This window comes from Neovison vison, chromosome 14 (genome assembly GCF_020171115.1).
Source record: "Neovison vison isolate M4711 chromosome 14, ASM_NN_V1, whole genome shotgun sequence".
Lineage (NCBI taxonomy): Eukaryota > Metazoa > Chordata > Mammalia > Carnivora > Mustelidae > Neogale > Neogale vison.
Genome location: NC_058104.1, coordinates 10,842,380 through 10,865,347, shown reverse-complemented (window position 1 = coordinate 10,865,347; position 22,968 = coordinate 10,842,380). Strand labels below are relative to the sequence as shown.

At 50.5% G+C, this 22,968-nt stretch overlaps 2 protein-coding genes across 3 annotated transcripts in view; one reads left to right on the top strand and one right to left on the bottom strand.

Moving 5' to 3' along the window:
• Positions 1-10,509, bottom strand: part of CCL24 (C-C motif chemokine ligand 24) — a 50,847-nt gene extending 40,338 nt beyond the window's left edge. The window contains 2 exon segments of the mRNA XM_044234000.1: positions 6,575-6,693; positions 10,259-10,509. Coding sequence (XP_044089935.1) covers positions 6,575-6,693; positions 10,259-10,509 — 370 coding nt within the window.
• RHBDD2 (rhomboid domain containing 2) lies at positions 1,959-22,046 on the top strand. 2 transcript variants are annotated; one of them, XM_044233046.1, is made up of 4 exons: positions 1,959-2,165; positions 12,756-13,163; positions 18,175-18,325; positions 21,096-22,046. In XM_044233046.1, exons 2-4 carry the CDS (start codon positions 13,001-13,003, stop codon positions 21,451-21,453), a joined length of 672 nt encoding a protein of 223 aa, XP_044088981.1. In that variant the 5' UTR covers positions 1,959-2,165; positions 12,756-13,000; the 3' UTR covers positions 21,454-22,046. The 2 variants fall into 2 exon arrangements, with proteins under 2 accessions (XP_044088981.1, XP_044088980.1); XM_044233045.1 differs by lacking the exon at positions 1,959-2,165 and adding an exon at positions 10,457-10,685.
• The last annotated feature ends 922 nt before the right edge of the window (positions 22,047-22,968 follow it).

Genomic DNA, 22,968 nt, shown 5'->3' with positions numbered 1-22,968 from the left:
TACTATAATTCACTCCAATATAACTTCTGCCCCTCTTTCTCTTTCTTCTTCTTATGGAATCCCAATTATTATAATATTGTTTCATCTTATGGTATCACTTATCTATCAAATTCTCCCCTCATGGGCCAGTAGTTGTTTGTCTCTCTTTTTCTCACCTTCTTTACTCTCCATCATTTGGTCTTCTATATCACTAATTCTCTCTTCTGCCTCATTTATCCTAGCAGTAAGAGCCTCCGTTTCTTATTGCACCTCATTAATAACTTTTATGATTTCAAATTGGTTAGATTTTAGTTTTTTTATTTCTCCAGAAATGGGTTTTATTTCTCCAGAAAGGATTTCTCTAATATCTTCCATGCCTTTTTTGAGGCCAGCTAGCACCTTGAGAATTGTCTTTCTGAACTCTAGTTCTGATATATTATCAATGTCCATATTGATTAGGTCCACCAGCCATCAGTACTGTCTTTTGTTCTTATTTCTGTGGTGAGTATTTCCACCTTGTCATTTTATCCAGATAAGAATATATGAATGAGAGAATAAAATACTAAAACGGTGGCAAAGACCCCAGAAAAATGTACACTAACCAAATCAGAAGAGTCTGAAAACTGTGTGTGTATGTGTGTGTGTGTGTGTGTATGTATGTATATATATATGTATGTATTAGACTGGTGACAAGAACAGAGCCACCCTCTTGATTTTGGGTGTATTTTGGTCTCTTAGAAGAAACTACCTCCCAAGATTTTAAAGAAAGAAAAACATATATATATATATATATATATATATATATATATATATATATATCTGTGTGTGTGTGTGCATGTGTGTGTACAAAAATAAGGGTAAACACGATGAAGGGATGGAATATGACTGTAAAGAGGAACATTTTTTTTAAATCTAAAAAATGAATTGATAAGGTAAGTTGGTTGGTAAAAGAAAAAAAAAAAGAAAAGAAAAAGGAGAGGAGAAGGGCACCTGGGTGGCTCAGTGGGTTAAGCCTCTGTCTTTGGCTCAGGTCATGATCTCAGGGTCCTGGGATCGAGTCCCGCATCGGGCTCCCTGCTCAGTAGGGAGCTTGCTTCTCTCTCTCTCTGCCTGTCTCTCTGCCTATTTGTGATCTCTCTCTGTGTCAAATAAATAAATAAAATCTTAAAAAAAAAAAGAGGAGAGAATGCGCTCAGACTGGAGACTAGAACAAAGCCATGTGCTAGATTTAGGGTATATATTTTTAAAGATTTGATTTATTTATTTGACAGACAGAGATCACAAGTAGGCAGAGAGGCAGGCAGAGAGAGAGGGGTGGGGGCGAGCAGGCTCCCTGCTGAGCAAGACCCTGGGATCATGACCTGAGCTGAAGGCAGAGGCTTTAACCCACTGAACCACCCAGTCACCCTGATTTAGGGTATATTTTGACCTATTAGAAGAAATTGAATCCCCAATTTTTTTAGAAAAAAAAAAAAACCCTATATGCATTAAAAAATTAAGTTTAAATACAATGAAGGGATAAAATATGCCTATAACAATGAAGGCTTAAAAAGTTTTTTTTTTTTTTAGAAAGGTATTGTTGAGATGAACTATTTTAAAAAAAGGTTAAAAGAGGGAAGAGGCAAGATTAAAAAAATAGAATAAGAAAAAAAATTAAAAATTTATGTATTATTTATTTATTTGCAAGAATCATGGGGAAAAGCCATGAATTCCATACTTTGCTTTCCCTTCCTCTGGACTTCCACCGTTCTCCTTGATCAGTGAGCTTGATGTTGGCTGGATGTTCTTGGTGATCTTTTGGCGAGGGGCCTGTTGCCGTGATTCTGAAATGTCTTTGTCGGAGGCGGAATTGCATCGCCCTTGCCAGGGGCAGGGCTAAGTCTTCTGCTCGGGTTCGCGCTGGGAGCTTTTGTTCCCTGAGCGCTTTCCGTAGAGCTGGGGAGCACGGCAATGAAGATGGCGGCCTCCTAGTCCCCAGCCTGGAGGAGCAGAGAGCTGGGGGCCCACTCTCCAGCACGCCCCTGGGAGAGAAGCCAACGGTCCCTCCCGTGTCCCTGGTCTCTGCCGCGCTCGGAGCTCCCCGGCCTGTGACCGCGGGTCTCCTCCTGTGGCGCGGCCCCGTCTGGAGTCCGCAAACCCGCAGCTTCCCGCCGCGCACTCCCGCAGGCTCCTCCCGGAGAAGGACGGTGAGTGTCCCCAGATCTGCCGCGTGTGGGGTCCCTGCGCGGAGAGCCATGGCCCAGCTGTGCCTTGGGTCACGGGTTAAGGTGACCCCGAGCTGAGAGCCCCTCCTCAGCCCCGTCTCTGCGCCGGCGAACCCAATCCGATACCCGCAAGCTCTGCGGCCCTCAGACACCCCCGGTCCTTCTGTGACCCCGCGGGACCTGAGACCGCGCTGTCCCCGCGAGGGCCCCGCCCCCGCTCCGCCTCTGCAGCGACGTCTCTCCTTGGAGCGACTCCTACGGGGTGGGATTCTGTGCTCCGGCTCCCCCGCTGGCCGGGGTCTGTCCTCCTGTCGCTTCCGGTTCACTTTTCCCTGCGACCCGCCTTCTAGAACGTGGTCGCTTTTCTGGTCCTAGAATTGCTGCTCTTCTCTTCCATCTCCTGTTGGGTTTGTCGGTGTTCGGGATGGTTTGATAACTGTCCAGCCGAACTCCTGCTACCTGATGTCATCTCAGTCTCCTACTCCTCCACCATCTTGCCTCTAATACCATGTTTTTCACTTATTCTTACATTTATATTTCTCTGCACACATTTTTTTGTGGAGATTTGATTCACCTACCATAAAATCCACCATTATTAAGGGTACAGATTCTGTAGATTTTAGTATATTCAAAAAAAGTTGTGCACTCTCTAAAAAGGGCCAGGGGTGCTGGGTGGCTCAGTCAGTCAAGTGTCCGACTCTTGATTTCAGCTCAGGTCATGATCTCAGGGCAGTGAGATGGCGCTGGGCACGGAGCCTGCTTAAGATTCTCTCTCTCCCCCTCCCTCTTTCCCTCCTGCCATGTGCCTGCACGCACACATGTTCTCTCCCTCTCAAAAAAAAAAAAGCTAGGCAGGGGTGCCTGGGTGGCTCAGTGGGTTAAGCCTCTGCCTTTGGCTCAGGTCATGATCTCAGGGTCCTGGGATGGAGCCCTGCATCGGGCTCTCTGCTCAGCAGGGAACCTGCTTCCCCCTCTCTCTCTACCTGCCTCTCTATCTACTTGTGATCTCTCTATATATATCAAATAAACAAAATCTTAAAAAAAAAAAAGCTAGGCAACCATCACCATTAATCCTAGGACATTTTTATCACTCCCCAAAAAGACCCCATACCCACCAGCGCTCACGCCCTGTTTCCCCCCCACACACACACCGTGGTGACCACTAGTGTGTTTTCTGTCCCTGTGGATTTGCCTACACTGGACATTTCCCAATCTGTGCTCCTTTCAGACTTGTTTCCTCACTTAACGTTTTCAAGATTCATCTGTGTTTCAGCATTAGTCCTTCATTCCTTTTTAGGGCCAAATACATCTCTGTATGTATATATCACGTGTTATCTGGCCACGAATCTGTTGATGGACAGTCGGGCTGTTTCCACTTGGAAGCTGATTATGATTAATGCTGATATGCACATTGCTGTGTACACTTTTGTTCGAACACCTGCCTTCAATTCCCTTGGGTATGTATGTGGGATTCAAATTGCGGAGCCATTTGGTAATTCTGTTTAGAAAAACTGTCACTGTGTTACAGTAACGGCACCATTTTACATTTGCCCCATCCCTCCCTCCCATGCTTCCTTCCTCTCTCTCTCTCTCTTTCCTTCTTTCTTTCAGTACAGAAATCCTACTGAATCTGAAGAGGTCTCTCAATTTGGTTGTGATTTGCGTTTCCCAAGAGATGAATGAGGTCGAGCGTGTATTTATTGGTGTTTGTCTGTCTCCTCTGGAGAAATGTTCATTCACATCCCTTGCCCGAGTTTTTAACAGAGTTGCCTTTTTATGGTTGAGTTACGAGAGTTCTTTACATGGTCTGGATACCAGACCCTTATCAAATATGTGATTTAGGGGCACCTGGGTGACTCAGTGGGCTAAGCCTCTGCCTTCAGCTCCGGTCATGATCTCAGGGTCCTGGGATCAAGCCCCGCATCGGGCTCTCTGCTCGGCAGGGAGCCTGCTTCCTCCCCTCTCTCTCTCTACCTGCCTCTCTGCCTACTTATGATCTCTGTCAAATAAATAAATAAAATCTTAAAAAGAAAACAACAACAACGAAGAAGCTGGTATCTCATCAAAGGTCCCAAAGATTTACACCTATATTTTCATCACAGAGTTTTCTGTCATTCTGTGGGTTGTCTTTTCATTCTCTTAATCGTGTCCTTTGATGCAGGCAAGGTTTTTAATTTTGAGGAAGTTCGAGGTATCTCTTTTTTCCCTTATCACCTGCTCCCTTGGTGTCCTAGCCAAGAAATCACTGCCAAAATGAATGTCATAAAGATCCCCTCCCCCTGCCCCATTTTTTTCTTCTAGGAGTTTTAGAGTTTGAAGGTTTTGATCCATTTTGAATTAAATTTTGTTTCTGGTTTTTTTGGTACAAGATAAGGATCTGAATTCACTGTTTTGTGTGTGGATGTGAAGGTTTATTTCTGGGCTCTCTGTTCTATCCCATGGGTCCATATGCCTGTCCCAAGGCCAGTACCACACCATTTTGATTCTACAACTTTGTGCAGACTCATTCTCCATCCATCCTGTTCCCCTGCCCCCAATGCCTTCCCTGCCCTTTCGAGCTCTCCCGATTCTTCCTCTCCTTCCAACTGATTTCTACACTCCCCTAAAGTTGTTCTCCCCTTCCTTGTTCCCAGATCTGTAAGGGGCACCTTGAAGGAGTCCCCTCTTGATTTCTCTCTTTTTCTTACCCTGCATACCCACTCCCATCAGCCATCTCATAGGCTCTCCATCTCTGATTTATGTTTATTTTATTTTATTTTTACTTTTTTCTAATTTTTAAAAAAGATTTTATTTAATTGAGAGAGAGAGAGCTCAATCAGGGGGAGCAGCAGAGGGAGAGGGATGGGACCCTGGGATCATGACCTGAGCCGAAGGCAGACGCTTACCCAACTGAGCCACCCAGGCGTCCCCTCTATCTCCGCAGCGATGATGTGTATCCGGCCATCATCATCTCTGTCTGGGACCCTGTACTATGTACTGACGGGACCACCTCTTTCTACTCATGCCCCTTCCACACAGCAGCCAGAGCTATCTCTTTTCCTCTTTTTGGCCAACAAGTTCTTAGAAAGTGCTCAGCCATCATGGAAAGACCAAGTAAAACCGAAAAGAACACACATCTGTATTGACAAAGACAGGAAGCAACTAAAATTTTATTTACTGTTGGTTGGAGTATAAAATAGCGAACCACTTTGGAAAACCGGTGACTTCCAGTAAAATTAAATTTGTGCTTTCCCAGAAGCACGCCCTGAGATGGAGATTAGAATTTATTGCGGGAGCACTCCTGGGGTCAGCACCTAGGGAAGGGAAAGACGTGGACGGTGGAGGGAAACCGGGGTATAATGCAATCTCACTAGGGGTCCCCATTGACCCTGGGGAGTGTGAAAATGCATTGGTCATTTAGCATTAAAAAATGAATGTTTATTTCTCCCACATCTTTATGTTTATGGTACAGCACTATATCCACTGTTATTAACCTTGCTTTTCCCACTCAGCAAAATCTTTCAGATACCATTCCGTATTGAGATATAGCTTCCTCGCTATTGCTTTTTGTCTGATTTTGTCGGGTTTTTTTATGACCGGGTCTTCCTTTGAAGGGACAGACTGTACTAATCATTCCTGCAGTGACGGACATCGGGCTGTCATTTTATTATTGCAATCAACACCACAATGACCGGCTGTTTGTATAAGACATTTTCCAAATAGGCAAGTACATCTTAGCTTAAAATCCTAGAGATGGAGTTGCTGGCTCAAAGCTCCACGACATGTTAGTCATTTTGAAAGACATTGCAAAACTTCCTTCCACAGAAATTGTACCAGTTTTCAATCCTCTCAGCAATGTTGACCGTGCTCATTTCCCCATACTTTCTAAAACATGAATGGGTCATGGGTCATGACTCCCCTCGCTTAACCCCTTATACTTCCGGCTGTGCCTAGAACAGTCAGCCCACAACATAGCCCAGGAGGGCTTCTACTCTCTGGCTCCCGCCTACCTCACTTTCCATGACGCATTGAAGCCAAGTGCAGGGGGTAGATCTTGAGGATCCCTGTGGAAGCCGGGCTGCCGTCAGAAGAGGGGGCGCTAGCCTTCCATCCTTTGTGGGGGGCTGTGAGTTTAGGCACCCGGCTTACTGAGGGACGTCCCCATTCTGGGAGTTTGGAACAGGAGAACTGGAGAGAGATAGTGTGGTAAATGAATGCTGTGGGAAGCTGCAGTTATCTTGCCGTGGAGTGTCGCCATCCAGGATTTGGGACCTAAGGGAGCTACTCAGTGGTCGCCCCCTACCCCCAGACCCTCAAGATTAAACTGTCTGTCTGGATGTGAGCCGCTTCCAGAGAGGGCCAGCAGAGGGCAGTATTCTGCCCTGGGACGGGGCCTTTCCCCCGCCCTGCACCGAGCTGTCCACCAGGGGGCAGTAAGGACGTGGCTTGGAGGCTCCGGGACCACTGAATGAAGCTGGACAGGGGGATCTGGCAGGCCTTGTCGCTCTGCTCTGCTGCCATCCTCCCACAGCTGCGGGGTCAAGGAGTCCAGCGCTGGCTGACAAGGAGCCGCGCTGCTCGGTGCGCTGGGGCCGAGAGGCTGGGACCCCTTGGGAACACCCGCCCCAGACCTAATGTCCCACACCTATGGCGCAGTCCCCCACACCATCCCTAGGCCCGGGGGGCGTTGAAGTCATTCTGTGCCTTCTGCAGACATGCCCTGGGATCAGAGTGGGGGCGCAAATCCAGGAGCACCCCAACCTACCAAGATGGGCGGTTAGTACTGGTCACAGAGCTGACTTAGCTGTGCCAAGCGAGGCTCTGGGGTGCTCGTTTCCAGCTCCTCAAACAACCTTCTCTTCCCTGTGCAAAGACATCCACTGCGTCGAGGAGGGACCACCAAGTATTTCTGAGCACCGACTGCGTCCTGGGCTCCGGAACAGGTGTCTGCCGTCGCAGACCTCACAGTCTCCTAAGGGCGAATGTACTTACCGTCCCTGAACTATGCACTTAAAAATGATTAAGAGGGTAAATGTGTGTGTTTTTGCCACGATTTTAAAATTGGAAGGAAACCCCACAAATTGATAACCTTAATACTTCTGGGGTTCAAAGTTCGAACCGGATTTTATGGGACTAAAATCAGGGTGTTGGCAGAGGTGCTTTTTTCCTGGAGACTCCAGGGGTGGGGTGGGGGAGAATCCGTTTTCCTTGCATTTTCCGGCTTCTAGAGATTGCCTCATTCCTTGGCTGACAGCCCCTGCCTTAGTCTTCAAAGTACAAAGCTTTGACCCTGTTTCTGTCCTCATACTGCCTTTTCTCCCTCTGTCCTTCCTGCCTCCTTAAAAAGTCACTCATGATTCCATTGACTCAGGATAATTGCAAGATTCCTAATTTAATCACATTGGCAAAGTCCCTTTTGCTACATAGGGTAACATTTACATGGGATTTGGGGATTAGGACATGGACACCTGTGGGGGGGTCGTTATTCTGTCTCTCCCAGGGAAAATAAGCTGGTAAAAGAGGGACTGAGGAAGATTCTCAGCGAACAGGACACATGGGATGCACCTAGGCTCTTCTGAGTTGTTTTTTTCTCTTTAAGACTTACTTATTTATTTGGGGGGAGCACACAGAGAAGGAAAGGGAGAAGCAGACTCCCCAGTGAGCAGGGAGCCCGATGCGAGGCTCGATCCCAGGACCCTAGGATCGTGACCTGAGCGGAAGGCCGATGCTTAACCGACTGAGCCACCCAAGTGTCCCATGATTTACTTTTTAATTTTTATTACTTATTTATTTATTAAGCAGACTCTCTGCCGAGCAGGGAGCCCCACGCAGGGCTCGATCCTAGGACCTGGGGATTGCGACCTGAGCTGAAGGTCGCAGCTTAACCAACTGAGCCAAGCAGGCATCCCTGATTTTACTTTTTAAAAAACCATCCCCAGGGTCGCCTGGGTGGCTCAGCCAGTTAAGCATCTGACTCTTTGTTTTGGCTCATGTAGGGATCTACCAGGTCATACGATCAAGCCTCACGTCAGGCTCCAAGCTCTCCAGGGAGTCTGCTTGAAGATTCCCTCCCTCGGCTCCTTACCCCGTTCTCCCCTCCCCTGCCCCCTGCACTTGCTCTTGCTCTCTCTCTCCAATAAATAAATAAATAAATAAATAAATCTTAAAAAACAAACAAACAAACAAACACCTCAAAACACCCATGAAGCCGGATAGGGAGTGAGCGGCAGAGTCAACAGCATTTGCTCGAGGATTTGATCTGAAAACATCCACACTGATGTGTGTGTTTTCTGTCCCAAAGCCTGAAAGTCTGGCACCTGAAGAGCCAGACACTCTCCAGGAGAGCAGAGGGTACTTGGTGGAACCAGAGACAGAGCATCCCTGGGTAGCACGTGGGAGGCCTAGAAGTCTCTTAGCAGAACAAGGGCAAAATGGATAGAACAAAAACGATTCACAGTCCCTCGGTGCCCCATCCTCGAGTCTGCCTGCTAATGAAGGCTCTGCTTTGCTCATTCCAGTTTTCTGTCCCCTGAGCTTAAGAGGTCTTGGGGTTTTCTGGAGAGATAATTGGAAGAAAAACGAGAAGGAGGCAGAGTCAGAGAGAGACTGTTGGAGGCTCCCTTGACTGTAGGATGTGTGAAATCCCTACAATTCTCATTCTGTCAGGGGACCAAATGCAATTATCCTGGACCCCCTGATAAGTGGCAAATGTATCAACCCTCCATTTGTGTTTCTGTTTGTTTATGCAGACTTAGAACTGGAGTATCCAAAGGGATTTTAAAAGCCATTTACTTCCACGTCCAACCTGATGCTTGCATATCTTCAGTATTCTCACCAAGTCATCACATGGCCTCTGCTTGCACACTGCTAGTGACGGGGAGCTCACTACTTAGCAAGGCAGCTTAGTCCGTAGAGGGACAACCCAAACTGTCATAAAGGTCTTCCTTATGTCACATGGTCTCTCTGTCTTTTCTACCTTTCTGTCTCAGTGCTCCCCTCTGGAGTGGCACAGAATAAATCTACTCCCTCACCTTAGGGACAACTCTTGACATAGTTCCCAGGCAGCGTTCAGGACCCCTGAAGCTTCTCCAGAGACGTCTCTAATTAATTAACAATTAATTAATTGTTCATTATCAGATATGATTTGAAGTCCTCCCTCCCCCTTCCTTCCCAAACTGGGATCCTTTTGTTAAAGAAAACTTTTTCTTTCTTTCTTTCTATCTTTATTTCTTCTTGTTTAAGATTGTATTTATTTATTTGTCAGAGAGAGAGAGAATACAAGCAGGGGGAGCCACAGGCAGAGGGAGAAGCAAGCTCTCTGCTGAACCAGAGGCAGGAGTTGACCTGGGGACGCTGGGATCACGACTTGAGCTGAAGGCAGATGCTTAACCCACTGAGTCACCCAGGCACCCTAACTCTAATTTTCTACATCCTTTTCCAGAATGTGTGTCTAGAAGTAGTCCCAGAACTCCTGGAGCTGCGGGACTGGCACCGAGGAGCCGGGACCACCATCCCCTTCCTCTTTCCAGGGCCTGCACCTGGTTCCAGCAACCCAAGTTCCCATTTGCTGATTTTACCAGCTCTGCCACACCCCTGATTCATATTTTTGCTTCCTATTTCTGGAGAGATAAACCTCAATTAATTTTTATGCCCACTGCTGCACCATGAGCAGCACGAGTTTAGAAACACCCAGTGTTCGTTTAAACATGTCCCGTTGCTTTATATTAACATCTGAAAAATCATAGTTATATTTTAGCACTGCACATGGAGGATGGAAAGAATCTCAGGTTCCCTTCCGTTACGTTCTAGCGCTTCGCCCTCATCTGCCCGCTCCCCTCCAATCCAGTCACTGAAGCCTGCCTTGGCTGTACTCCCGGCCAATTCCAGGCCCTAGCAGGGGCAGGACCTGAGTTCAAAAGCTGCTTTTGCCATTCAACTGAATGACCCAGGGCCCTCCCCAGACCTCAGCTTCCTCATCGGTGGAATGGGCATAAGCACAAATAAGGCAGGTGCGTGCGCGTGCGTGTGAAAAGAGTTTTGTAAACTGCAACACAGTAATCTTTCAGCGTCTGGAGCGGAGCCCACGAGATCCAAACCCGCGCCCCGCAAGCGGACGCAGCCCCGGCCCCTGCGCGAGGTCCCAGCCCTTTGCACGCCAGAGGGCGCTGTTCCGACTCCCCGTGGCCTTGCGCGACTGGATTGGGCGGCTCGGCGAGGGGCGGGGCGTCGGGGAGGCGGGGCTTCCGGCCGCCTCCGCCGCTGTTGCCAGGGGAGACAGCCGCAGGGAGGCGGAAGGAGCCGAGGAGCAGCCGGCGCCGAGAAGGGGCGCGGGAGCGACGGCGGCCATGGCGGCCTCAGAGCCCGGGTACCGGAGCTGGTCCTTGTGTCCCGAGGTGCCGTCCGCCACCTTCTTCACCGCGCTGCTCTCGCTGCTGGTGTCCGGGCCCCGCCTGTTCCTGCTGCAGCCTCCCCTGGCGCCGTCGGGGCTCTCGCTGCGCTCCGAGGCCCTGCGCAACTGGCAAGGTGAGCAGGGGCGGGGCCGGGCCGCGGGGAGCCCCCCGCTTCCCCGCACCTCGCCAGGCCCCGGGCTCCGGGCTCCGGGCTCCCCGCGCCCGCGCCGTCGGGCCTCACCGCCAGCCACGCCGCCCGCGCCATCGTCCTCCCCGCCCGGAGGACCGGCCTCGCGTCCCGCGTCTTTGTCCCTCCAGAATCGCACCCCCGTCATCGCTGTGGTCCTCCCCTGCCCGAAATCGCCCCCCCTTTCCCGCGCCACAGCCCTGGTCCAGGCCCCGCGTCCATTCGCTTCGTTCGCCCATGCTCGCTCCCCGCGAAGGATTTGTCTGCTCCCGCTCCCGGTCACATACACACCGACGTCTGCTGGGGGGCCTGACCCCTACCCTCCCCCGCTCCGCACCCCGGGAACAGTGTTTCTCTCCTTCGTCGACACGCTTGAGCATCGTCTGTGGCTACCCTTGGAAGCGTCCTGGCCTCTTTTGGGGTTTAGAACGTCTTCTGCTTCCTCTTAAGTGTGCATCTTAACCCTGACTCAGATTCCCAACTCCCCAACAACGAGACGTCTTGTGCCTTGGGAAACAGGTGTTTGTGTAATCTGCGGCTGAGAAATTTTGCAGATCGATTCAGGAGAAACACCCGCGCGCGAGAGACCTCCCTAGTCTCTGTCTCTTCCCCCCCTTCTTTTCTGGGGAGGAAAATGGGAAAGCTGTATCCCTTTTGTTATTTCGCAAAGCACACTCAGGAGCATTAATGTCCATCCCAGTGACGTAGTAGGCTAATTTATTATTCGCCAGCATTTGGCTGAAACAGTCTTTAATGCGGGGGAGTCGCAGAGCTATCAAGTCATGCAATTGAGACGGCAACAGGTTTTGTTTTGTTTTGTTTTCTTTTGCTTACTGTGTGATGTTTTGGAACTGGAGCCTTGGGGGTGTCCAATACCCAAACCCTATAGAGTTGCTTCTAGAATCTTCACATTTATGCTGGGGATTTCACTTTGTACTTGGAATGATTTCAGCAAATCACGAAGTACTCTTGAGATGGTGCAGCCTTACGGAGAGGGCCGAGGTATACGGTCCGTAGCCTGCCTCCCTGCTCAGACCGTTCTCCCCAACGTAGATACACAGAGCATACCTCCCTGAACAAACACAGAATGCATCAACTGAGCTCCCCTCTCCCCGCTTTAGCTCACAGCTTCTCTGACTGTGGGGTTCATGGGCGTGGGAGTATTTGACACATAAGAGACCTTCCAAGGCCTCTGTTGTGATCCTGTTATTTTACAATGAAGACACTAAAGCTGGCAGGCCTGTGACTGGACTGAACCCTCCGCCAGCCTGGACGTGACCGAGCCAAGATGCCACGGCTTAGCCTTTCCACCCCCAAGGTTCAATATTACTGCGACATCACCAGTCACCTCAGTACGGAAGCGATGACTGCTTTTAGAAAGACACGAGTGAGTTTCTTTGCAGTCATACTGCGTATCAGGCACCGCTCTACCTGTAAGATCGGATAAGCGCTTTCAAGAAAGACGTCTGCGTTCTCTATCTTATTAGTTGTAGTTTTACGATCTTTTTAGGTGCAAAATAATTCATGGTCCCTTTTTTCTTCCTCTGAACAGCCCCTATGGAAGGAGAGGTCAGGATTACAGCCGAGGAGACTGGCACAAAGAGTGTTAAGTGACACCCACTCAGTCCACCCCTGAAGCTGTTACAATTAATTAATCCTCAAACTGCCCGGTGAGATAGGTCAGTATGCAAACCTAAAAAAAAAAAAAAGGGATTCTAAAGCACATTACCAATTCAAAGACCATCCCATGCTAAAAAGGGTTCTATTTCTTTCCCCCCACGTGGAAGCCAGTCACGGACTTGCTCCAGGTCCGGGAGAGAGCAAGGATTGGATGTTCACAGCTCTGCTTTTGAGTCTTGGGTCCTCCACTGTTGCCTCCCCTGCCTGTCGTGGCTCCTGGCTGATTTTCGGCGGCACGACAGCCAGCTACGCCCCCTTTCCGAGGTGGGTTGTAACCTGGCTCGCCCTCCTTAGAGCCCCTCTACTGCCAGGCCTCTAACCCTGCTCCCCCTGCAGTTTACAGGCTAGTGACGTACATCTTCGTCTATGAGAACCCGGTCTCCCTGCTCTGCGGTGCTATTATCATCTGGCGCTTTGCTGGCAATTTCGAGAGAACCGTGGGCACCGTCCGCCACTGCTTCTTCACCGTGATCTTCGCCATCTTCTCCGCCATCATCTTCCTGTCGTTTGAAGCTGTGTCGTCGCTGTCGAAGCTGGGGGAGGTGGAAGATGCCAGAGGTTTCACCCCCGTGGCTTTTGCCATGCTGGGAGTCAACTCTGTCCGCTCTCGGATGAGGAGGGCCCTGGTCTTCGGCGTGGTTGTGCCCTCGATGCTGGTGCCGTGGCTGCTTCTGTGCGCCTCCTGGCTCATTCCCCAGACCTCATTCCTCAGTAATGTCTGTGGACTTGGAATTGGGCTAACGTGTATCCTTTCCAGAAGGGAACTGGAGGGTGATGACATGCCAAAAAGTGAACCTGGGTGGAGGGTCTGGGGGTTCGTAGCTAGAACTGTGGGCTCAGATGTAGGTAATCTGGATTCGAGCTTCAGCTTTGAAAACCACGTGGTCTTGGGTGGGTCGCTTCCCCTCTAGGCCAGAATTTCCCCATCTGGAAAACCATCAACATAGGTAGCTATCTCCTCACCCCAGCTTAGCACTGCCGTTTGGAAATACTCCGATTTGGGGTTTTTTCCCCTCGTAAACTAAAGTGTAAACCTACATTTGGCCAATTATGATAAGGAACTTCATTGAAAGAATCTGAAAGACCCATGAGCTGGAGATATTCATGAAAGGAAGAGGATACAGGTTTGTTTGCTTTGGTTTGGTTTGATTTAGTCTGTTTGTCAGAAAATAATTTTTTAGAGAGAGGCTTTTATGGGTGATTAGAAACTGAGGATGAACCTTAACATCCCTTGTGTAAGTATTCCGGCAGTGACGGTTGGCGGCGAGTGGGAGGGGAGGTTGGAGGTTGGAGTTCTAAAGTTGGTGTGTGACTTTTTTTTTTTTTTTTTAAGATTTTATTTATTTATTTTAGAGAGGGAGAAGAAGGGTGGGGGGAGGAGCAGAGGGAGAGGGACGAGCAGACTCTGCCCTGAGCACTGAGCCCAACATGGAGCTCAGTCCCACGACCCTGAGATCATGACCTGAGCAGAAATCAGGAGTCGGACACTTAACTGAATGAGCCACCCAGGCACTCCTCTTTTTATGATATTAAAAAAAAAAATTTTTTTTTAATATTTATTTATTTGGCAGAGAGAGATCACAAGTAGGGAGAGAGGCAGGCAGAGAGAAAGGGGGAAGCAGGCTCCCCAAAGAGCAGAGAGCCCGATGTGGGGCTCGATCCCAGGACCCTGGGATCATGACCCGAGCCAAAGGCAGAGGCTTAACCCACTGAGCCACCCAGGCGCCCCCCCAAAAAAATGTTTTTAAGTAATCTCTACACCCAGCATGAGGCTTGAACTCACAAGCCCGAGATCAAGAGTCACACACTCTATTGACTGAGCCAGCCAGGAGCCCTAATGTGGGTTCCTTTTTTTAAATACCAGAATTGGTAGTGTTGGAGGTTAAATAAGGTACGTTCCCAAAATCTCTTTCAATCTGTGATTCTGTAAGCTATCCGGGTAGGCAGTGTGTAAATACACATTGATCACATAGTTTGTTTATTTTGTTCTAAAATTTTTATTTTGTTAATTTTGTACCTTTTTTTTCTAATAAGAAATCTAAAGCTATGAACTCCCCTGTACACACCACTCTGGCTGCATCCCACACATTTTGATGTTATATTTTTATGTTGACGTAGAAGTATTTTCCGAGTTTCCTTGGGATTTCTTTGATCCAAGGGTTATTTACAAATGAGTTTCTTAATTTCTCAGTTTTAGGTGATTTTTCAGATTTCCTTTTGTTGATGATTTCTAATTTCCTTTCATGCGGTCAGAGAACTTTCTTTTTTAGATTTTTCTGGCCCAGCATTTGATATATCTTGGTGAATGTTCTGTGTGTGCTTAAAAAAGAATGGACATTCTGCAGTTGGTGGGTGTCATGTTCAATGTATGTCACTTAGGTCAAGGTGTTGACACTGTTCTAGCCTTATATACAGTTACACTTGTTCTGTCAGTTACTGAAAGGGGACTATTGAAATCTCCAACTAAAATTGTGGATCTGTGTTGTCCTTTTAATTCTTCTCAGTCTTTCTTCAAGTATTTTGAAGTTCTAGGACTGGATGCATACACATTTAGGATTATTATGTCATCTCAGTGAACTCACCTTTTATCATTGTGAAATGGACCATTTTAATCTCTGGTAATATTCTTTGCTCTAAAGTCTTTGTTTTCTGACATTACTATGTAGTTATTCCAGCTTTCTTTCTTAAAATGAGGATTTACATGGTATCTCTTGTTCCATCTTTGTATTTCTCACATGTTTGTGTCCTTGTATTTAAAACATGTTTCTTGTACACAGCATGTAGTTAGTTCTCCAGTCTGACCTTCTTTGCCTTTTATTTATTTTTTTTTTTAAGATTTTTTTTTTATTTATTTGTTAGAGAGAGAGAGAGAGAGAGCGTAAGCACAGGCAGAGTGGCAGGCTAGAAGCAGAGGGAGAAGCAGGCTCCCTGCCGAGCAAGGAGCCTGATGTGGGACTTGATCCCCAGGACTCTGGGATCATGACCTGAGCCGAAGGCAGCTGCTTAACCAACCGAGCCACCCAGGCATCCCCTTCTTTGCCTTTTAAATGGCATGTTTAGCTCATGTACATTTAGTATAATTATTGATATGGTTGGGGTTAAGTCTTGCCCTTTGTTTTCTCTTTGTTCCTTTTTCCCTCTTTTCCTGACTTGAGTTGAGTATTTTTCTAGTTGTATTTTTTTAAGATGTTTTTATTTATTTGAAGTAGGGGAAGCACAGAGGGAGAGGGAAACTCAAGCAGACTGTGCACTGAGCACAGAGCCCAACACGGGGCTTGATCTCACGACCCTGAGGTCAGACCGGAGCTGTAACCAGGAGTTGGGACACTTAGCAGACTGAGCCACCCAGGTGCCCCTTCAGTATTTCGTTTTTTAAAGATAGGCTCTTACAGGTTTGCTCTATTTGCTATTAACTATACCTTTTTGTCTTATTTTTTAGTGGTTGCTCTAGAGTTTCCAGTACACATTTTTAGTTTATCAGAGACTACTTTTGGATAATATACCACTTAGTATATAATTTAAGAATCTCACAAAATTGTATTTCTATTTTTCTTGTTCCATCCTTTGTGGTGTTGTCTACATTTTATTTCTGCTGCTATCACATGTAAACCTCATAGTACATCACTATTACTTTTGTTTAAACAGTCAATTATGTATTTCTTAATTTAAAAAAGTAACATTTATCCACAAATTTACCATTTCTAATTCTCTTCTTTTTTTTTTTTTTTTAAGATTTTATTTGGAAGAGAAGGAAAGTGAGAGAGTGAGCGCGAGTGAGTGGGGGCAGAGGCAGAGGCAGACTCCCCATTGAGCAGGGAGCACAAGCTAGGGCTCGATGCCGACCCTGGGATCATGACCTGCGCCAAAGGCAGACGTGACTGAGCCACCCAGGCCCCCTTCTAATTCTCTTCATTCTTTTGTGTGGATCCAAGTTTCCATCTGGTATCATTTTCCTCTTGCCTGAAGAACCTCACTTAACATTTCTTGTACAGTGGGTATGCTGGGGACAAATTCAGCTTTGGGTTCTTAAAAATGCCTTTTTTCACTAAATACAGAATTCTGGCCTTCTCTGATCTTCCTTCACTTTTGAAGATGTCATTGCATGACTTAATGGTTTGTATCATTTTCTCATGAGACATCAGTAGTCATTCGTACTATTTTCCGTACATAATTCGTTGTTTTTCTCTGACTCCTTTCACTATTTTTTTTTTTAAAGATTTTATTTATTTATTTATTTGACAGAGAGAGATCACAAGTAAGCAGAGAAGCAGGCAGAGAGAGAGAGGAAAGCAGGCTCTCCGCCCAGTGGAGAACCCGATGTGGGACTCGATCCCAGGACCCTGGGATCATGACCTGAGCCGAAGGCAGCGGCTTAACCCACTGAGCCACTATTTTTTATCACTGATTTTCAGCTATTTAATTATCGTATGCCTTTGTGGTGATATTCTTTGCGTTGGCATTTCTTGGAGTTGATTATTGGATCTCGGATCTTTGAATTTAGAGTTTTCATCTAGTCTAAAAAAATTAGCATCACTATGTCCCCAAGATTTTTTTTCCTATCCTGTTTCCTTCTCTCCTTCTAGGGTACCAATTACACATACATTAGACTACTTAGTATTGTTCAGGGTTTGCTGTCCAGAGTGTGGAGACAGTTGCGTAAAACACTGTGTCCGGCTTACAGTTACCTATGGGGGGAGGACTAGTCTGGTACCAGGACTTGGTCAGAGTCAGAAACAGAATCGATTATTAAGAGCATTCCGAAGTCAGCAGCCGGGACAACTTCGGACTTCCTCGCAGCCCTGGTTGTCACTGGAAATCAGTCTTTGGAAATAATACTGCCCTCCCTGAGAGGACACAGAAGTGTGCGGGGGCATTTTTGGTTATCACAGTGGCCAGGTGCTGCTGCCACTTGGTGGCCGGTGACTGGGGACATCGAATGTCCAGTACTGAGTGGACCAGTCTCGCCAGCAGACTCATCTTGATCAGACGGCCAGTAGCATCCAGCGGAGATCACGGCCTCCAGGAACAGCTCCCGGTGCTTCCTTACCTTCTCCGCACCACTACCCTCCGCCAGCTGCTGCCGCTCACAGTTCAGGGTTCCGCACGCACCTCGCCTCCCAGGGAAAGCCTTCTCGATCTCCCTACTCTCGGTGAGGGTACCCAGCCTGCTGTTGCTGAGATAAGCTATGGCTTATCACCACTTCCTCTGTCCCAAAGACTTACTCCTTGTCTGGTGCTCATTTCTCAGTTCCTGGTGTATCACAGGTGTTCAGTAAGTGTTTGTCAAAGGGATGGATAGCTGGATGGACAGACAGACGAAAGCTGATGATCGTCAGAAAGACGAAAGTCTTTATGGCCGCCCAGGGGGTGGCGGGTTGACACAGGTTGGATGACCTCAGATCACTTCCGTGGGGTGATGACCACGTGGGGAAAGTACTGCCAGCGAGTCCCACGTGAGGCTCACTTGGTCGCATCGAGGCAGGGCGCCTTCAGTCTGGGGACAAGCGGACAAGAAACTGTCAGTGCCCTGCGGAGGTTATCGAGACCGCCTCCATCCTCGACTAGTGGGCCTTGTTCCCTCCGAGGGGCAGGGGACAGAAGCGCGACCCTTGATTTCTCCCGAGCGTCAGCGTCCGCATAGTGTAGAGTGAGTGCTCGTCCCCTGTGGGATAAACGTGGGCACGTGTGCGCTACGGGGACGCGTCCGCCCTCCTCCCGTGAGCTGCCTCAGTTTTACTTAACACGCCAACCTCAGACGGCCTCACCTACTGCTACTCCATCGACCTCTCCGAGCGTGTCGCGGTGAAGCTCGACCAGAAGTTCCCCTTCAGCCTCATGAGGAGGATTTCGGTGTTCAAGTACATCTCCGGCTCTTCGGCCGAAAGAAGGGCAGCCCACAGCCGGAAGTAAGTTGCAGAAATCTCTTTTAAAGATTTTATTTATTTATTTGACAGAGAGAGATCACAAGGAGGCAGAGGGGCAGGCAGAGAGAAAGGGGGAAGCAGGCTCCCCGCCGAGCAGAGAGCCTGATGCGGGGCTCGATCCCAGGACCCCGAGATCATGGCCTGAGCCGAAGGGAGCGGCTTAACCCACTGAGCCACCCAGGCGTCCAAGCTGCAGGACTCTTAGTGCTTATTCTTGAAGCTGTTCTAGGGCCTGTAGAGAGAGTATAGAATGTCGTGGGGAAAGGGAACAGGGTGCGGACGGTCCCAGGCCCGGAATGTCCTTGCACAGGTCCTTGGGAGATATCTTGCACAGATGTCTCCCAAGCATTCTAGATCCTGCCTGGTTGTGTCTGAAGTAGGCACTGAGCCGAAAGGGGAAAGGGAAGGCATCTCAAGTGCTCATGTATCCCCCGAGTGGCGTGGGACAGACGGTGGGAGGGAGAGGCGCCATCGAGCGTTGCCACTAGCCCTCGTTGCTGCCAAGCACACCGCGTTGGCGAGAAGCCGCCCGTCCGCCCGTCCGACCAGGCAGCTTGGACGTGAGGCCGCGCAGGAGCTGGGAGGTGGCGTGTTCCTGGCCGCCCGGCAAGAGAAGGCCGCGTGCCAGGTCTTGCAGTCCAGGCTCGCTAACTCTGCGGGAGCTGCTAGGCCAGCCGCCCAGGCTCACGCAGCCTCACTCCGTCCTAGCGCAGAGGAGGCCCAAGGACGGACAGGAGTGTCTTGAGGTGACACAGAGGCAGGAGAGCCCCGTCCACAACTAGGGTCTCTTCTTCTAGGTCCTGTTCACCCCCTTTCTGCTGTTCCCCACCGCCGGCCTCTTGTGCCCTTCCCTGGGGGCAGCCGTGCTGGGACCTCTCCACGCAGGAGACTCTCTTGCCTTCGGGGTCCCCGCAACAGAAAGGACGCATGTGAAGTTCAGGTGCTTGCCGGGCGGCCCTCCTCTGCCTTCAGCCAGCTGTGGGATAGGGTCTGCGCTCCACGCCGGCCCGGATGCAGGGTTTTGGCTGAATTGATGTTTGTAGCTTATTTGAGGAGGTGGGCACCCCCAGCCTTGATCAGCTCAGGGCCCTCTGACCTTGACTTCAAAGGCGGGGGACATCGGGGACTGGGGTATTGCGGGGTACTAGGAGAACCAGAAATGGCACCCTCACCCAATTTCAGGCAAGTGATCCCTGGGGTCGAAATACGTGGGAGACTGTGGAAATTTAGAGGAGTATTGAAGCTTTTAGGCTTTTAATTGTTCTCATAGGCTCAAGAGGGGACTTCAGGGGTCCTTGGGTACAAACGCGCCCCCTGTGAAAGAGCCGCCTCTCAGACAGCTGAGGGTGGTCCCCTGACCTCCATTTACGCCCCTGTCCTGGCTGGGGGCTCATCGCCAAGGCAGCCCCTGAGGAGAAAGTCCTTCCACGCACTGCTGCAGCTGCCCTGCCCTGCTGCACCTGGGACGTGTCCGTGCCAGGTCTGTTGCCTTCTCATCGTGACGGACAGATCTGGGGCAGGGAGGTGGTGACCCTTCAGGGCCTGGCGTGGTATACGCTCCCTCATCATCCCGGCCTGCCCCAGGCCCCAGAACAGAGCATGATGTCTCGGCAGGCCCAACACTGGGACACAGGCGTCACAACACACGTGTCTGCTTTGACACTTACGCAGCGGTCTGGACACTTTTGCCTCCCAGAGGCTCCTGGTGAACTTCTGGTAATCCAGATTCTCTGCGTTTCCAAGAGTCGCAGAAGAAGTGAGATGTTAATGTTAATTGCTGTGTTCCTGTACTTAACGCAGCTGATTTGATGGTTTTTTGTTTGTTTGTAAGATTGACTGATTGATTTTAGAGAGGGGTTGGGGGAGAGGCAGAGGGAGAGAGACTCACACAGATTCCCCGCCGAGCATGAAGCTGGACGGGGGCTCCTGAGATCGTGACCTGAGTCGAAACCAAGAGTCAGATGCCCAACTGACTGAGCCACCTTAAGGGGACACTCATTTGTCAAGTCAGGTTTTAGCTGAACCGTGCGTGGATTCGGTCCAGTCCCCTAACAAACACCAGTGGTGTTGGCGGTCATTCTCTGTATTTGAAACTCTGCGCAGAGGCTCAGAGGACAAAACCCATAGGCTGTGTCTCCATTTGTGGTCCCAGCCACACGTGTCTGTGGCGGGTGTGGGGGGAGGGTGCTGGTTCTTTCATCTTCAGATGGGCAGCTGCACACATCTGGCTCGTCGGTTCATGCCGGTCGGGACTTGGAGCTGTGAGTCTTCACTCCCAAAGCCACAGGTAGAAAACCTCACAGCAGACAAGGCCTGGGCCCAAGCCCTGTGTTACCCCCCATTCGAGTGCTCTTGCCCTCCCTCCCACAGAAGTTGGCCCGTTCTCCTTGGGTAGCATCGCCGAGCTGGTCACAGACACAGTGACCGCTGCGATCAGGTCCCGTCTCCATCTGGGGGACAAACTACCATGAACAGTTCTGCCTCAGGTGGCCTCAGTCACGAGCCCCGTGTCCCCTCATCCTCCCGGCTTACCGTGGGACTGTGAGTGGGCCCTCCCCTCTCGGGGGATGCTTTCTCACCGGGTGAGCTTAACCGGTCTCCTCGCTTGGTGCTTGGAGCTAGTTGCAGCAAATCTCCAGAGCAGGTTGTCACACAGAGTGGTCCAGTGACCCGAGCCTTTCTCACGTCCAGTGACTGCTGGGGCCTGGGCATTGCCAGCGGAGTGACCGTCTTCTCTCTTGTTCCGTTCCAGGCTGAACCCCGTGCCCGGCTCCTACCCCACACAGAGTGGCCACCCTCACCTGTCCCCGAGCCACCCTGTCGCCCAGATGCAGCACGCCAGTGGCCAGAAACTAGCTGCCTGGCCGGCTTGCTCTCCTGGCCACATGCCCAGCCTGCCTCCGTACCAGCCAGCCTCCGGCCTGTGTTACGTACAGAACCATTTTGGCACAAGTCCCAACTCCTCCGGCGTCTACCCGGCTTCCGCGGGTGCCTCCCTGGGGGTCCAGCCCCCCTCCCCCCTCAACTGCCCTGGCACTGTGTATTCTGGGGCACTGGGCACGCCGGCGGCTGCAGGCTCCAAGGAGTGCTCGAGGGTCCTGATCCCCTGAAAGAATTTCTAGGGAAGTTGTCTTGCGTCTTGGCGTTCTGAAGAAGGTCCTCTCTGAACGGAGCCAAGATTCTCTTGACAAAAAATTATTTAGCGAACACCTCTATGTGCCAGGCTCTGTGTCGAGTATTTTGATATATATCCCTGTGGCAGTCGTCATGACCGCTTTGTGAAGTGCATTTGATTGTCCCCACTTTACAGATGCAGAGGGCAAGGCGCTCCGTGATTAGGTCCCGTAGTTCCGTAGCGGCCCAGCTGGGCTCCTTGGCTCCCACCCGCCGCGCCACCTCCCGAAGAACGCCTGGGAGAAGAGCGCCCTGGGGTGGCCCGTGGCTGCCAGGGGCTCGTTCTAGCGCTGCATTTCCCGCCTGTCTTCGTGTGTGGTGCTCTTGGTTCTAGTGTCCGTGCGTCTGTGTCTGCCTTTCGGGAGCTCCTAGCTCAGCAGTCCTGGGGCCCGTGTAGTGTCACCCCCCCACCATGACCCCCCGCCATTGCCTTCTGCCCCAGGAGTGGTGAGACGGGCCATGGCGAACCGCGGTGGCCTGCTGGTGGCACCGCAGTGTTGGTTACCTTTGTATAAAGAACCTGCCTCCAGCCTGCGTGTGGTGTGTGCGGTCTCTGGGATCGGCTGGGGTGAGAGAGCGGAGTTGGGAGTTGGGGGGGCAGCAGTGTCGGGTGTGATGGTGAAGACAAGTAGCTCAGGTTGAGCCAGGCCGACGACCTCCACCCAGTGGAGATGGGACATGGGTGGGGGGTGAGTGGCGCGGGTGCTGGGGTAGCTGAAGAGGGAAACGGGAAGCTTGGACAGCCCTGGGATTGGCAACGGCGGGGACCACTGCTGCCCCCTAGTGGGCACCTCCAAGCTGGGACCGCACGAGGAGGGCTGCGTGGCATGACCTCATCCTGGTCATGAAGCCAGAGGCTCTGAGAAGAGGCCGGTCCCTCTGCCCATCGTCTCATTTACCGTCTGACCTATGGTCAGGGCTTCCCGTGGGCCAGATCTGCCAGAGCCCACTGGCAAACTAGCCCAGGAAATGGAGTTGGCAGGGTCAGCCCCTCTGACGCAGGGCAGATGGAGGACAGGAATGTGCTTCTGAGCCCACGGGCACCTGCCAGGCCTGAGAAGCATGACTTCTGGTCAACCAGCCGTCGGCTGGAGCTCCCCAAAGCTGCCAAGAAAGCCCGCAGACTGGCCGCAGGTGTTGTCCTAGACCTTACGATGTGTGACCTTCATCTGTTCCAGAAACTGGATGGCCAGCTCTGGGCTGGCTTTTTAGTAGGTCCTGAGTATCACAGGTGAGTAAGACACACCCACAGGTGCTCCCAGCCCAGGGAGGGCCAGATGGTGATGGGCACACACCTGGGTGGCCTGCCCTGGGTGAGGGGGATGGGGGGAGTGACGGTCAAGTAGGATTCCCCGGCCAGGAGCTGGGTGCCCCGGCAGCAGCTGAGAGTCGTCTGTAGTCCCCGAGCAAGGCTGGCAGGGCCCAGCCTGGGGCATCTGTTCTCCAAGCAC

Bases quoted from the DNA above. Each gene is read 5' to 3' on its own strand.
- RHBDD2 (XM_044233045.1), top strand. From the start codon at position 10,508: ATGGCGGCCTCAGAGCCCGGGTACCGGAGCTGGTCCTTGTGTCCCGAG. The intron at 13,164-18,174 runs GTATCCTTTCCA...CGCCAACCTCAG, and splicing joins ACTTGGAATTGGGCTAACGT to ACGGCCTCACCTACTGCTAC. The intron at 18,326-21,095 runs GTAAGTTGCAGA...GTTCCGTTCCAG, and splicing joins AGGGCAGCCCACAGCCGGAA to GCTGAACCCCGTGCCCGGCT.